At 51.0% G+C, this 13,702-nt stretch overlaps 8 protein-coding genes across 8 annotated transcripts; 4 read left to right on the forward strand and 4 right to left on the reverse strand.

The window, feature by feature from the left end:
• Positions 1-277: 277 nt before the first annotated feature.
• BBA_00435 (uncharacterized protein) lies at positions 278-1,969 on the forward strand (the record flags this gene model as incomplete). Its single annotated transcript, XM_008595532.1, has 1 exon — positions 278-1,969. One exon carries the CDS (start codon positions 278-280, stop codon positions 1,967-1,969), a length of 1,692 nt encoding a protein of 563 aa, XP_008593754.1.
• A 124-nt stretch (positions 1,970-2,093) lies between these two features.
• On the reverse strand, positions 2,094-3,027 carry BBA_00436 (CT20 family protein; the record flags this gene model as incomplete). Its single annotated transcript, XM_008595533.1, has 2 exons — positions 2,094-2,770; positions 2,829-3,027. 2 exons carry the CDS (start codon positions 3,025-3,027, stop codon positions 2,094-2,096), a joined length of 876 nt encoding a protein of 291 aa, XP_008593755.1.
• A 327-nt stretch (positions 3,028-3,354) lies between these two features.
• BBA_00437 (Spc97/Spc98 family protein) lies at positions 3,355-6,267 on the forward strand (the record flags this gene model as incomplete). Its single annotated transcript, XM_008595534.1, has 1 exon — positions 3,355-6,267. One exon carries the CDS (start codon positions 3,355-3,357, stop codon positions 6,265-6,267), a length of 2,913 nt encoding a protein of 970 aa, XP_008593756.1.
• Positions 6,268-6,733: 466 nt separating this feature from the next.
• BBA_00438 (GNAT family acetyltransferase, putative) lies at positions 6,734-7,336 on the forward strand (the record flags this gene model as incomplete). Its single annotated transcript, XM_008595535.1, has 1 exon — positions 6,734-7,336. One exon carries the CDS (start codon positions 6,734-6,736, stop codon positions 7,334-7,336), a length of 603 nt encoding a protein of 200 aa, XP_008593757.1.
• A 167-nt stretch (positions 7,337-7,503) lies between these two features.
• BBA_00439 (alanyl-tRNA synthetase) lies at positions 7,504-8,361 on the reverse strand (the record flags this gene model as incomplete). The annotated part of the gene is made up of 1 exon (XM_008595536.1): positions 7,504-8,361. The coding sequence occupies one exon, from the start codon at positions 8,359-8,361 to the stop codon at positions 7,504-7,506; it is 858 nt and encodes a 285-aa protein (XP_008593758.1).
• A 694-nt stretch (positions 8,362-9,055) lies between these two features.
• On the forward strand, positions 9,056-10,574 carry BBA_00440 (DASH complex subunit Ask1; the record flags this gene model as incomplete). The annotated part of the gene is made up of 4 exons (XM_008595537.1): positions 9,056-9,143; positions 9,206-9,312; positions 9,367-10,327; positions 10,450-10,574. 4 exons carry the CDS (start codon positions 9,056-9,058, stop codon positions 10,572-10,574), a joined length of 1,281 nt encoding a protein of 426 aa, XP_008593759.1.
• Positions 10,575-11,207: 633 nt separating this feature from the next.
• On the reverse strand, positions 11,208-11,528 carry BBA_00441 (uncharacterized protein; the record flags this gene model as incomplete). Its single annotated transcript, XM_008595538.1, has 1 exon — positions 11,208-11,528. The coding sequence occupies one exon, from the start codon at positions 11,526-11,528 to the stop codon at positions 11,208-11,210; it is 321 nt and encodes a 106-aa protein (XP_008593760.1).
• Positions 11,529-12,794: 1,266 nt separating this feature from the next.
• Positions 12,795-13,346, reverse strand: BBA_00442 (Rho-associated protein kinase, putative; the record flags this gene model as incomplete). Its single annotated transcript, XM_008595539.1, has 1 exon — positions 12,795-13,346. One exon carries the CDS (start codon positions 13,344-13,346, stop codon positions 12,795-12,797), a length of 552 nt encoding a protein of 183 aa, XP_008593761.1.
• Positions 13,347-13,702: the final 356 nt, after the last annotated feature.

Consider the following 13,702-nt stretch of genomic DNA (forward strand, 5'->3'; position numbering starts at 1 on the left):
CGAAAAAATTGGCATGCCAAGGAGACCCTTGACGACTGCCCGGAAATTTTGTATTATGTAAGCTTAATGCTCGTTCAGAGAGCCGCTCAGATGAACTTTACGAACGCTTCTTCGAAAGTCATTTACATACTGGTTATGCGATTAATTACGGCAGAATCTGCCAAACTTGCCTTCTTTATGACATAGAGCTACTCAGCCTTAGGTCTTTTCAATCTTGAACGATGCACACAAATCGGCCTCGCCAGCTGCAGCCCTTCAAACGACAGCGGGTGAAATCATGGAGTCGAGTGATGCAGATTATCAAAACGCTTCCTGCAGCGACGACGCGTATGACTCTGGATCGGAGTTTATTAGTGACGCAGATTCCCCGCGGTCTGTGATCCTAGGCGAGGATACGGAAAATGTACATCAAGTGAGTGGCGGCTCTGCGAGCGACGAGTCGCAGCGCAAACGCTGTGCGTCGGACCAGCCTTCGCCGCGGGCCTTCAAGCGCCAACGCAGCCATTTGAACCCCCAATACCTGGAGCTTCTAAACAGGGACATTGAAGACGCGGCGCATAGAGTGTGCCTGGAAGACGTCATTTCCCTGCCGGACTCTCAGTTGGGGCTCACGTACTGGTCGTCGCTGGAGAAGACGCAGTTTTTCGAAGCATTGTCGCGCCTGGGCAAGCACGATCTTCCGGGAATCGCGCAGCGCATTGGCACGAAGAGCCTCATCGAGGTCAAGCACTACTTGCGTGTACTACACGAAGCGGCCATCGCTCATCGCTCGCAGAAGAAGCTGTTCAGTTTGGAACCTGCCGAGTATCCCGCCGCCGTGGAACTGACGCCGCCGTGCTGTCATGCCCAGGAGGAGGCTGCCGATGCGGTATCGATCATGCAAGAGGCCAGAGAAAGCCTGCGCGAAAAAGAGAAGTGGCAAGAACATTGGGACGTTACGCCCCAGATTGCCGCGAAACTGGAGAAGAGCCAGAAAGATGCCGGAGCGGCTAACCCAGCTTTTGCGAAGCTGTTTCATGTCCCACGGTGGCTGAAGCTAGCAGATCTAATGTTCATGAACTCTTCCATTCCTGGAAGTAACTGGCGCAACATCGACTCGAGACCACCGTCTATGTGGGCAACAACGCTGGATGACTTCCGCTCCCTCGCTCTTTCCATGACGCGACGCTTAGTGCAGACAACTTTGTTCATCAGCATGTCACGGATTAGAGCAAAATCAGAGTTGGTGCCTGGTACGAGAAGTATTGTGCGGAAGAAGGACGTAGAGGCAGCGATCGCTTCGCTGGGCCTTTCGCACAACGCCAATGACTGGTGGCGCAAGAGCGCTCGTCGGCTACGACTTGACGTGTACGAGAATCCTCCATCTCGAGCCGTCGAAGAGGACGAAGAAGATGAACCGATGACATACGATGAGGTTGAGGCCGAGTTAGCCGACGAAGAGCCACGCCGTGCCGAAAGCGAAGATTCTGACGTCGAGAGGGTGAAGTTGGAGCCGCAGCCCCTAGAGGAAGTGGACGATTCCTCTGCCGACGACGACGACGACGACGACGACTCGGACGACCAAGGAAAGCCTCAGGATGAGGAGCAACGCGCTGTCAATCGAGAAATCAACGAGATCCTCTGGTACTCGACCGTGGGCATTCGCGACATGAAAAGTACGCGTCGCGCGCTCAAGCTGCGCGTCGAGACGGAACGGCGGCAGGAGCGCTACGCCGACACTGTGGATGAACATGCAAGCTCTGTTGCCGAAACGGATATGTGGGGGCTGCTTCAGAAGGCACCGCTCATGCAGTGGCCCAAGATGCCAAACCCTACCAGGCTACATATGCAGCGGTCTAATCTGGACGTGGAGAGCTTGTATGCGATAAATAGAAACTGGGCGGATGACCTAGACTATCAGGCAGAGTGGGAGACGCTGCGGAAACCAATCAAAGCAGTGAGTCGTGATAGTAAACATGACTACGATTGAAGATAGCATACATGTATATAAAGGGAATCTTTGCATTGTAACATGGGTATAAAGTCTCACATACATTGAACACAGCATATTTATGACTCCGTAGTAACGCCTTTGTGATTCGCTTATCATAAAATCATTTACCCCTTCTCCTCGAACTCGTCCTTGTGCCCCCCCCGCGTGGACGTCCTACTTTTCTCTTCGGTATAACCGCGGGCGTCCCGGTCTCTTCCTCGTCGCTTTCATCATCGTCATCACCACTATCGTCGTCGTCATCCGCCTCGTCTTCTGGCTCGTCTTCCTCGGTCGTCTCCGCCTTTTCCGCCTTGCTCGCGGCGCGCGTGCGGCCCCGTGCGACTCTCGTCTGCTTTAAGGCCGGTGACGGCGCGTCTGTGCCGTCCTCTGTGTCTTCGGCGTCGGTGGCGCGGACGGCGGCGGCCCTCGACGACTCGCGCGTGCGCTTGCGCGGCTTGCTGCTGCTCCTTCTCGTGTTGTGGCTGCGCTTGTGCGGCGGCGGCGGCGAGACATCGAGCTGTGGCGGGGACGTCGGCGCCTCACTGGGGTCGGCGATGGCCCGGCCCATCATGGGCTCTATGTAGTCGCCATAGGGCAGGGCAAAGTCAATGTAGCGCTGCTCTTCGTCCTCGTCCTCGTCCTCGATATTTTCGCGGTCGTCGATGAGGTCGAGGTTGTAGTAGGCGCGGAGCTTCTGCCAAATAAACGGTATGCGCGTGTGCTGGTGCAGGTCCGGGTCGAAACCGTGGTTGCGAAGGTGTTCGGAGATGGCGATCATGCGGAAATGCTTGTGCATGCCTAAAGTGCAGCGCCTTTGGTTTAGTCATTAATCGCCAAGCGCAGAAGAGGTGCGTACCAGCTGGCTTCCATCGAATCACGCCCTTGAACAGGGAGGACACTTGATCATCTGTCCATAAGGCATTATAGCCAGGCATTGCTTCCTTCACTGGCGAGCGAGCTGCTGCCTGTGGCGTGTCGACATCCATGGCATCGTCGTCGCGGGCTGGGGTTGACGCAAAGGTCGCTCCCCCACGGGCGCGCTTCCGAGGAGGCATATTGAGCTCAGTGACTTTGGAAAATCCTGATGGAGATGGTACGGCAGTCGCCCGATTCAATTGCCGCGTATTTGTTTGCGTCTTGTACGAGGTGGATGCAGGAAAAGCAATTCTTAGAGATGCTTCTTGGAGCTCCAGTTTGGTTCATCACTGTGCCGTACTGGGCGAGATCGTGCAGCTGTACCTAGCGCGGGGGGCCGCTGCAACACGCGCCGGCGGCGCGTACCCCATCAGCGTTTTGGCCTGTACATCACCATTTGTACATTACCAGGCAGCGCCGCAATTCGCCAAATACCCATGGTGCCGATTCTATAAATATAGAGAGCCATGACTGGCGAAGGGAACGAGGCAAATCTTTTTGCAGTACCAGAGTTTTGGCCCAAGTCAAGATGGCTCCGAGACCTTGCAACAGATCCAAAAGCCGACTTCTTCTCGTTGCACAAAGATGGTATGCGCCTTGCCGACGCAATTCCTGGAAAAATCCTGCAAAATACTTACCTCTCAGACGACTCATATGCGAAACTAATCGGCTCTGTCACGCCAATCATTGCCGAGCCCAATGCGCTCTTCAACGCGCCAGTGTTCGATGCCTCGGAGCCGATCGAGCAAGAACCACCAGTCGAGGAGCCGAACACGCCTAGCGAATCAACGACTGAGTCTGTGCTCGAATCAGATACGTGGATGGATCTCGATGAACCTGTTGCCGTACCGCCCATGCACCGTACCTGGGATGCATTCGAAGCAGACACGACAGCACCGTATCAGCCTCTTTTCATGAGCGAAGCTGGGGCGTCCACCTATGATGCTTTGCTAGCATGGCCTACAGATCCTCTAAATTTAAAGAACACAGACATTCCAGTTGTGCAGACAAAGGCATATCTCTCCGCGCTGTTGTCGCTTGCTCTCGGCCAACAGTCCCTGCTCTTCATCCGAAACCATCCCGGAAAGACGTTCCGATCAGCGTTGCCCAAATTTCGAATATCCAGCTATTCACACCAGATTCTGGCCGGTGTCGAGGAAGAATGCCTAAAGTGCGGTATGCGCATACTGGACTTGCGCTCATTCATCGAAAAATCGTATGCGGGTCAAGGCAGTCCATGCCGAGTGGCGCTCGCGAGTGCCATCAACCAGATACTTCAGGTGATACACAGATATGTCACCGTCGATAAAGTGCAGCCTCGATCGCTGCTTCAACTGCAAACGTCGATAGCTTGTCTGGCGGCCATAGTAAAGCCGCTGGTCAAGCTAAAAGCGCAGCTGCGATCGGACATGGGCGACCATGACATACTTTCAGTGGTGTTTCATCACGCGTCTCTCGCAGACGCTGATAGTCAACATGTTCGCGACATGATGCGAGAAATCTTGCAACGCGTGTCAGCACCCTGGATCGAGTTCATGGAGGAGTGGATTGGGACCAAAGTTGAACAGGGCATTCCACTGACTAAATACGATGTTGGTGCGAGGAAGTGGTTTGTCAAGGTTGAATCGGAGATATACGTGGATGACTTTGGACGGCAAGTCGAGAGCATTGACTTTCGCCTAGATCGTTCACGGATGCCATCATTTCTACCTGATGACATTGCACAGTCGATATTCGAGACTGGCAAGAATCTACGGTTCATCAAGAGCCATCACCCCGAACACATACTAAACAATGCTCAGTTTCCTCTTTCCCTAAAGCCGCCAGAGATCAAATGGTTATTTGATTGGAACACTATCTCGCGTCTTGAACACCACATTAAAGAATTTAGAGAGAAGATGCTAGTCGCAGTCAACGGTACTCACCTTGGAAGGGATTCTCAAATCAGGTTTTTGCCAGATGCTTCTTCACAGAAGATGGAGAAATGCCAACTCACGTTCTTTGGCGTGGATGAACAAGAACTGGAGAAGCGAATCCAGGCATCTATACATCGCTTACAAGAACCGCTAAAGGACGAAACGGCGCGCGACTCGCTTTCAACGATTGTTGGCAGCCAACTTGCTCAGGGCTTCTCTAACAGCTCGGAAAGCGGTCTCACACCGCACTGGTCCTTACTCCCTCTGCTTTCATTTGGAGGGATGGTGTCGGCGCAGGCACGGGCTATCAATCAAGAGCATATGAGGCTCCTCTTCGTCAAGCATGATCTCCTCGGCCACCTCCGTCTCTACAGAGAGTTTCACATGCTTGGAAGCGGACTATTTTGTACTAGACTCTCGCAAGCACTGTTCAATCCTGATCTCGAGTCTGCGGAGAGACAGGCAGGTATTGCTAGGCAGGGCGGAGTCATGGGCCTCCGCCTTGGTGGACGCGACACTTGGCCGCCTGCCAGCTCGGAATTGCGCCTGGCATTGATGGGCATTCTATCTGATTCATATTTTGACGGACGGTCCAAGTCATTAAGAAAGATTGGTAGAGACGGCGACAAACTTCCTGGAGATTTGAGCTTTGCGGTGCGGAATCTCTCGGACGAAGAGATTGAAAAGTGCATGAACCCAGACTCGCTAGAGGCACTGGATTTCCTGTGTCTGCAATATACTACACCACCGGCTTTGAGCAGTGTCATTACCCCAGTCGTTTTATTCCAGTACGACCGCGTTTTTCGGTTACTATTACGCGTCTTGCGAATGATGTACGTTGTCGATGAGCTATTCCGCCAGACGCTTTGGACCAACCGACTTTACGGATATGAGCTTTCGGATGACGAATACCGCTTTGCTCGAGAGGCGCGGAATTTTGTCTCCAGTGTAGCTGGTTACTTTCTTGATACTGCCGTTTCCATTCCTTGCCAGGCTTTTGAAAGTCGCCTCAATCAGATTCAGGCCGCCCTCGCGCTCTCCAGCAATGACACTTTCACCAAACAGCCTCCAAGTCCGCTCCAACTCCAGCAGCTCCACAGCCACCTTTTGCACGCAATTATGAGTGGACTGTTTCTGCGCAAGAGACAAAAGCCGATATTGAATCTCCTGGAAGACATTTTCAACGGCATTTTGGAATACGCTAGAGCGGCCAAGGCGAGCGAGGCTACCGCAGTGCCGCAGAAGCAGACGGAAACAAAGCCTCCATCAGAGCTATATCATGAATTCAAGCAAAAATTGCAGCTGTTCATCACCGTCTGTCGCAGCATTTCAGAAAAGGCCAAATCGGAGTCAAGGGACAAGTATGGTGGTGATGGACTATTCACCTCGGCAGGAGTTGGCGATGAAAGCATTGTCGCTCACCTATTGTCAAAGCTTGATCTGGACAATTACTATGTCAAATAGCCCACGATTTAACGTATTTATGATCTAATGATGCTATGAATCTTCATTTGGTGGTCGATGTTAGTAGTGAGACACTGGCGCTTATTCATGCGAAGCTGAAGTTTCCTAGACGGAGGCGATCTCCGCTGACTCAACTATCCGAGGTGAGATTAAGCGTCCCCCGCTTCTTTGCTCTCGGATACTTGCCGCTGTATTGCAGACAGGGATTTTCAACTCATTTGTTTTCATTCGTGTATCGATTTGTCCGAATACAGTACTGCACCGTTGGCCATGTCGCTCGGGCCCACGCCTTCTCAATTCTGTTTTCCAACTCCTGTTTTGCAAAACGCTAAAGTGAAACTGGTTCCTTTTTCTGTCAGTAGTCACACAGTAAACATGCGGCCTGAACAATTTTTGTATTGACACGGCTCGGCAGATTGAGAAACATGCTCAGCGATTCTATGACATTACAAAGGATCATGATGACATGTACACTTATACCAACAATGGCCCGTATCACTCGCTTCAGCACATGATTGATACTTTTTTTGCACCAGCATTCTTTTCTCATGGAAAAGAGTGCTTTGCGTACGCCGTCATTGATAAGACGCTTCCACCGTCCGCAGAAGACCCCGATGGCGAGCTCGCGGGCGTGTTTTCCTACGAGCACGCCGATGACAAGACACTATGTGTGGAGATTGGCCATGTGCGCGTCGCACCTGCATACCAACGAAAAGGTATCGCCGTCGTGGCCACGGCGCTGATGGCGCGGTACGCAATGGATACCAAGGAGCAGGGTGGCCTCGGCCTAGTTCGGGTAGGCTGGGGCGCCAGTAGCGTCAACGAGGCATCGATCGGCGTTGCGCGCAAGGTGGGATTCGGCTTTGTCGGAACCATTCCGTACCAGCAAGTGTTGAAGAATGGGATAGCTAGAAATAAGGTGGGCAATGGTAGAAGACTGCCGTCTTGGGTGGAGGCTGGTGACTTGTGGAGAGACGTGGACATGTTTTGTATAACTTGGGAGGAGTGGGAATCAGGTAAAAGAGATGTCGCGCTGCGGTTGTTGGCGGGCTCAGAAGTGAAGAGATGAAGCCTCGCATCTGATAAGTTTCAAGCCATGTAATATTCTTATTTACACTGTCAAGTCCAAGATGATTTGTACGCCACCTCTCTACCGTATCAACTCCAGATTCTAAAAAAAGGGAAAAAGCTCTAGTGATATTTCGCCTGCAACTCTCCGAGATCCCGCATGTACATTCAAGGCTTCACAGTATAGCTCACGCGGCTAACGCCCTTGCTTCGCGCAATCTTGCGAACCGTCGTCTCCCCGCACAGATCCGTCGTGTCGACATGCGTGCCGCCGCACGGATACACCTCTGCGCCGACAATCTTGACGACGCGAAACTTGGTCTCCCCGGGCGCCAGGAAGCTGCTGTCGGGGATGAGCCGTTGCAGCCCGGCGCGTCGAAAGTCGTCGGCGTCCCAAAAGTCAATCTCGACGGGCATGGCCCTGCGAATGTACTCGTCGACCTTTTGCTGAATCGCGGGCTTCCACTTGCCGTCAATGCTGCCGCGAAACTCGCAGCCGGCGCTGTCGGGAAAGTGCGAGGCCTTGAGCTCGTCGAAGCCCTCGACCTGGTCCATGACGAGGTGGCGGACGGCCGCGCCGAGGACGTGGCCGGCCGTGTGCAGGCGCGAGTAAAAGACGCGCTTCTCGACGTCAATGGCCTGCTCTACGGGCACGCCCGGTTTCTGGAAGCCGGCGGCGGCGGTGGATGAAGCGAAGCGGCCGAGGTGCAGCACCTGCCCGTCGTGGACGACGTCGCTCCGGACGGCGCGGACCTCAAAGGACGGCGGGGACGAGGCGGCGGCGTCGCCGTTGGAGGTTACCGTCGCAGTCATGGTGCCCTGGTCCGAGGGCTGGCCGCCGCCCTGGGGGTGAAAGATTGTCTCTGCTGTGACGACAACGTGATCCTCGTCGCTGCCGTCCTTGAAGAGTTGCCGATTGGCTTCCTCGAGAGCCGAAAACGGCCGCGTCGAGACAATTGATGTCGTTAGGCGATATAGCTTGGCATTGTGGTGAAAAGCGAGATGTGTACGCGCTGCTGCCGCCATCTTCACTGCCTATCTCAGCAGTGCAGGGCGCGGCAACAGAGCTCGATACCGTCTGCCATTGCTTATTTATAGAGGTTCAAATCTGTTAGCGTTGAGCCTGGTATCGGCGGTTTGTGGGGGGGTTGTCAATCCCGCCTTTGCGCCCTGTGGACATTGACAAGGTCGCTAAATTGGAAACTTCTCGAAGCTTGCTTGGGCATCACGAATTCAATGTCTGGTTTCAAAAGGCAAATGACAGTAATACTAGCAAACATGTATAATCCGGGAAAAAAGACGCTGATGAGCTGTAACAATCAGTCTGGGATCTCGTATGGAAACTGTACAACACAACCGGCTCGCCTTGTCATCTTTGCTTGGTGTAGTATCACACTGTAATTGCAAGCATAAAGATGACAATTCGATTTTGAACTCTCGCGATTTTCACTTATTCACACATACGCCACTGCGAAGATACAAGAGCCGCTGAATGATCTATAGGGTGCCTGAGCAGGGGTAGTGGGGGGCGGGGTATAAGGTACTGACTGCTTGGCAGTGCTTCCCCGAACGCGACTGACGCGTCTCCGCACTTTGAAGTTCATCAGGCTCGACATTTTATCGACGCGACCCAAGCACTTGATGGCCGTAAATTGATGCTGCCATACCGACATTGACTCTCGGATACATAAGAGACTGCTGACTTCTTGTTGCGCCCATGATGGCCCGACCAAGCGTTGCGGCGCGAAACTTTTCCCAGACAGAGGAGTTGGAGCGGCTAGAGCAATCCATCACCCTGACTCTACAAGGTACAATTTGAGGCTTTCAGATGCTCGACGAACCAATAGCCCACGTATCTAACGAGCTACAGAAATTGATCACAACTTTAGCAAGGCACACAGAATTGTCACGACGAGTATTTTGCCAGTGGTCGAACAATATGGCGAAAATTCCAGAGCTATCTGGGAAGCTTCTAAGGTATGCCAGCGCACGACAACAGTGGATGGGGCTTTTTCCTTCTAACTAGGATAGTTCTGGAAGCAATTCTTCGAGGCATCGGCAAACGTTTCGCTCTCCGGATATGAGGAGCTTGCCAACGACGAGTCTACAGTCATGGAGGAGAGCACGGCGATGCGCGACGACGGGGACGCAGCGGACCACGCACACGAAAACGAAAACGATACACCTAGCCGACAACACAGTCACAGAAATGTTGACCATGATGATGACGAATCAATGCTAGATGACGCAGAGCTAGCAGGAAGCACCCCGCGACCCTCGGCCGCAAAGATGGGCAAGGCACGCATGTCGCCCACAGAGTCCCCTTACGAAGCCATGCGCCGCGAAATGAAGAACGAAGAAGATGGTGAGACCACAGTACTTGACGAGGAGGAGGATTCGTCAATTCTATTTGCGCAGCAAACAGCTCGCCTCCCAGACGTGACCTTGACACCCAAGGCACTACTGGATCAGCGTAACATGGATCCGTCTACAGGAGGCAAAGATCCCTTACTGCACCGCGTGCTGGACAAGAATTACAGAATACAAGCGACACCGCACAAATCGGCCGCCAAGGGCACACCTATTCGAGGGGTAGCGGCAACGCCAGCCGGCCAGCGACAGGGGTTAGCATGGCAAGATTCGCCGGCGTCGTCACCCGAGATGGCTATTCCCAAGCTGCGCAGCGAGGCGTTCATGTCGCCGTACAAAGCCTCGGCTGCTGATCGTCGCGCGAATGCCAGCTCGGGCGCCGCGGGGCGTCGACGGCTTACGCCAGTCGCGTCGCAAGGGCCGAGAACACCCGGGGTCAGCGTCCAGACACCCATGAGCAGAAAGACACGGCAGGCGCTCGCGGAAGGGTCTCTCAAGGGCAAGCAGAAATATGAAATCGACTGGGACAGTGACGAGGACGACGATGACTTATACGGAGGCATCAGCCCCCCAAAGACGATACAATTTGCTCTACCACCATCCAAACTATTACAAACACCAGGTATGTCCTGCTTTTGCCTTATGCCAAGACATCAAGCCTTCACAGGAGAGACGCATATCCATCGAACAGATGGAACAGAAATTTTGAAGATGGTGCAGGTGCTAACGAAAACTGTCGTTCAGCTCGAGAAGCTAGTAGGCGAATAGTGGACGATATTTTGACGGATGCAGGGGCGAACCCGGCGTCGTCCGAGTACAGTCCGACGATGGTAAAGATGAATGAGGATATCCTAAACGATAGTTTCTAGAAGCCAATGAGACCCATGAACCCATGTGCTCAAACCGCGACAAGAGCCGAGTCCAACTGCGACGCGACGTAGTAAAAACCAAGTGTAGAGCTGCGATAGCTGGTCATAGCTAGAGACCGGTTGTAAATGCGACCAGGCTTTGCCTTTAGAAGCCAAATGAGAGAACATGACGAAGAGAGGATGCAAGAAAGAGTCGGTGGTTTGATGGAAAGGAAATGAAATATAGTCATTTAGAGCTCAAGCTATTCTTTGTAGCCAAGTCTGGCGACAAGTGGAAATTCGACTGTTGTAGAAAGCAAAAAGGAAATCATTTATGTAGCCAAATTGGGGCTAGACTGGTCTCCTCAGTGAGACAAACTTGACAAAGTAAATTCCCAAAATAAATCGCAATGACAAGCATTCCAACTCTCAAATCAATGTGCGAGTGAAGATGGCCAAAAACTCCGATGCTATGTGTATCCAATAAGGGCGAGAAGCGGCGGCCGTGTAGCAGGAAGCTCATTTTCTCGTGAGGAAAGTGAGTAGCTTCCTGCTTTTCTGCCAATCATTAAACAGTCTAAGTCGTAAAGGGGTCGTCTATAAGAAAGAAGCGCGTAGTGAGCGGGCATTGCATTTCGCAAGCATCAGCTCTTTTTACAGCATCTTGGTGATGCCAACGACACCGCTATTCTTGCCATGGCCAGACATGCCAAAGAGTGACGACTTGCTGCGCTTCGCCTTGGAGTACGACGCATGAGCGACGACGTCGGGTGAAATGGCCGAGTTTTTGCGCGACGTGAGGGGGGCAGACGACGAGGTTGAGGAGATGGAGGAGCGGCGGCTCTCTTCCTGGAGGACGGCGACCTGGGCCTTGCGGTCGGTGCTGTAGAGGATGCCCTGGAGTAAAGGGTTGATGTGATTGCGGTCGGCGATGCGGACGTTGCCGAGGCCGTTGGCGAACTGAGCAGTGGACATGATGATGTTTTGATGGTGGTGGTGGTGGTGGTTGGGAAGTTGAGAAAAGGTGTGATGCAAGTTGCGTGTAAGTGAGTATTAGAAGCAAACTGGTAGCTAGGAAGCTTGTGGTGAAGATGCTTGGCTTGCTTGTACTGTGATGAGGAGAAGACGGGAGAAGTTTGGATCATTGAGAGGGAAAAGGGGAGGCTTATATAGAAGCTGGACTGTCATGGTGAAGGATAGTATTTACGTGTGCGGGCATGAGAGGACTGCTCTGGAAACCGAGCATAGAGAGCACCAGGCATGTTGGTGGGCTCGAAGAGGTACACGTTTTTTTTTTTTTTTTTTTTGGCTTAGTTGCTTGCCGAGTCACCGGCGATCCGAAATGGGTCGCCGGGTACCCACTGGCAAGGCTAAAAGAATAATGAAGAAAAAAAAAAGATAAATTTCCGAGGGCGTGGCGGGAGCCGCACCCGGAAGGGGGTGCCTACGAGGCGCCCATTACAACCACCTTTTCCAATTTAGTAATTATAGTTCTAGTAACCTACTATAGTATAAATGAGACTATAGCTAAATTAATATATTATAATACAGTATATAATAGATGTATTTTATAATTATTTACTTTCTACTAGAATGTAATAGTATCTAGTTTAAACTATATAATTACTAAGTTAAGTACCTAAAAGTAGAACTATAACTCTCTAGTAAGTAGTAAGAGTAATTAATATAGATATTTTATAATTAGTTTAAAATACTAAATAAATTTATTTAAGACTAGTCTACTCTTAGCTTAGTTAATATACTAACGTAAGAAATTAAAGTGTTTTATATAGGTATCTAGAATCATATTATTACTAGTTACTTATTACTGAACCGTAAAATTTGACATAAATATTTAGTATTCTTTAATCTACTTTAAATAGGACTTGGGTTCGCCCTTTTATAGTACTCTTCACAAAGCATTCGTCGCTCTTGTCTCTGACTTGGAGTCTCCTCAATTTGAGTCTGTAATGTTGATCCTGATATAATCTGGATGTCATCAACGAGATTGGCCATCTTGGGATAGTATCCGTTCCAACAATTGCGGATAATGCCATCGATAGGGTCATGCGGGTCGGTCAGGGGGAAAATGCCATGGAGCAAACGGTCGACTTGATCAGGCCCTTCAAGCTCAGAGTATAACTGGGACCCGCGTGTCATGTACCAGAAAACTGACCCGAGAGCAAACTATTCTGTAATTAGGCCAGCAGCCCCAAAAAGACCACCAGCAGGCTCCCTATGTTATCGAACATAGGGTTTGTAGCCAACATCAAGCTCATCACCAACCTTAAGTGAATAGTCGAAATCGATGAGCTTAATCTGGTCATTATAGTCGAACAGAATGTTTTGTGGGTTAATATCACCATGGCAGTAGCTTAGCGTTTCCAAACAAGCGGCTGCGTGTGACAATTGCAGCATCCAGCGTAAAATTGGCCGAGTTTTGGCAATGCTCATGCGATCGTACAGCGTGCCATTTGGTATGAATTTTACAAAGTTGACGTCTGCGGCACGGAGATAACATTGGGCAAGGTTTGGGCAATGGACTTTAGCAAGTGCTTCGAATATTGTCTGCTCTTGACGTAAGCGCTCATCGCCTGGCTCCAGAGCCACCTTTGCCACTATTTCAGGGGAGATGCGGAGCACTACAGAGTGGCCGCCAATGCCAAACACGGACGCATTGCAACAAGTCGAGAGAAGTCGTTCTATGATGGGATTTAGACCAATTCGCGGGAAAGATGCGTGGTGGGCAAAGTAAGCGGCGAGTTGTTCAAATGTCCAATTCAAGCCAGCCATTGTGCACAATGTTTAGTTCTGGTCTATCAAAGGGGAACGTGTTGGAACAACAGCCCCTTGAGGCCTGCACGAGGCATGCTAATAGACTTAGTTCATATACGTGATTAAAGAGCCGTAATATATAAAGGTTAAAATAGCGATAAGGTTATTAGAAATATCTTTCTTTAAAGAGATATAATAGACAGATGAAATGTTTAACTAAAATAATATATATTCTATAGGTATTTTATAAAGTTTAAAAGAAAATTAAGATTAAATTACTATAATATATTATATATAAAATTAAGAAATATACTTATTATATAGAAAGAGTTATACTATAACGTGGTTAATAAGCGAGCGGCGCAGATAAGTAA

This window comes from Beauveria bassiana (genome assembly GCF_000280675.1).
Source record: "Beauveria bassiana ARSEF 2860 unplaced genomic scaffold BBA_S00001, whole genome shotgun sequence".
Lineage (NCBI taxonomy): Eukaryota > Fungi > Ascomycota > Sordariomycetes > Hypocreales > Cordycipitaceae > Beauveria > Beauveria bassiana.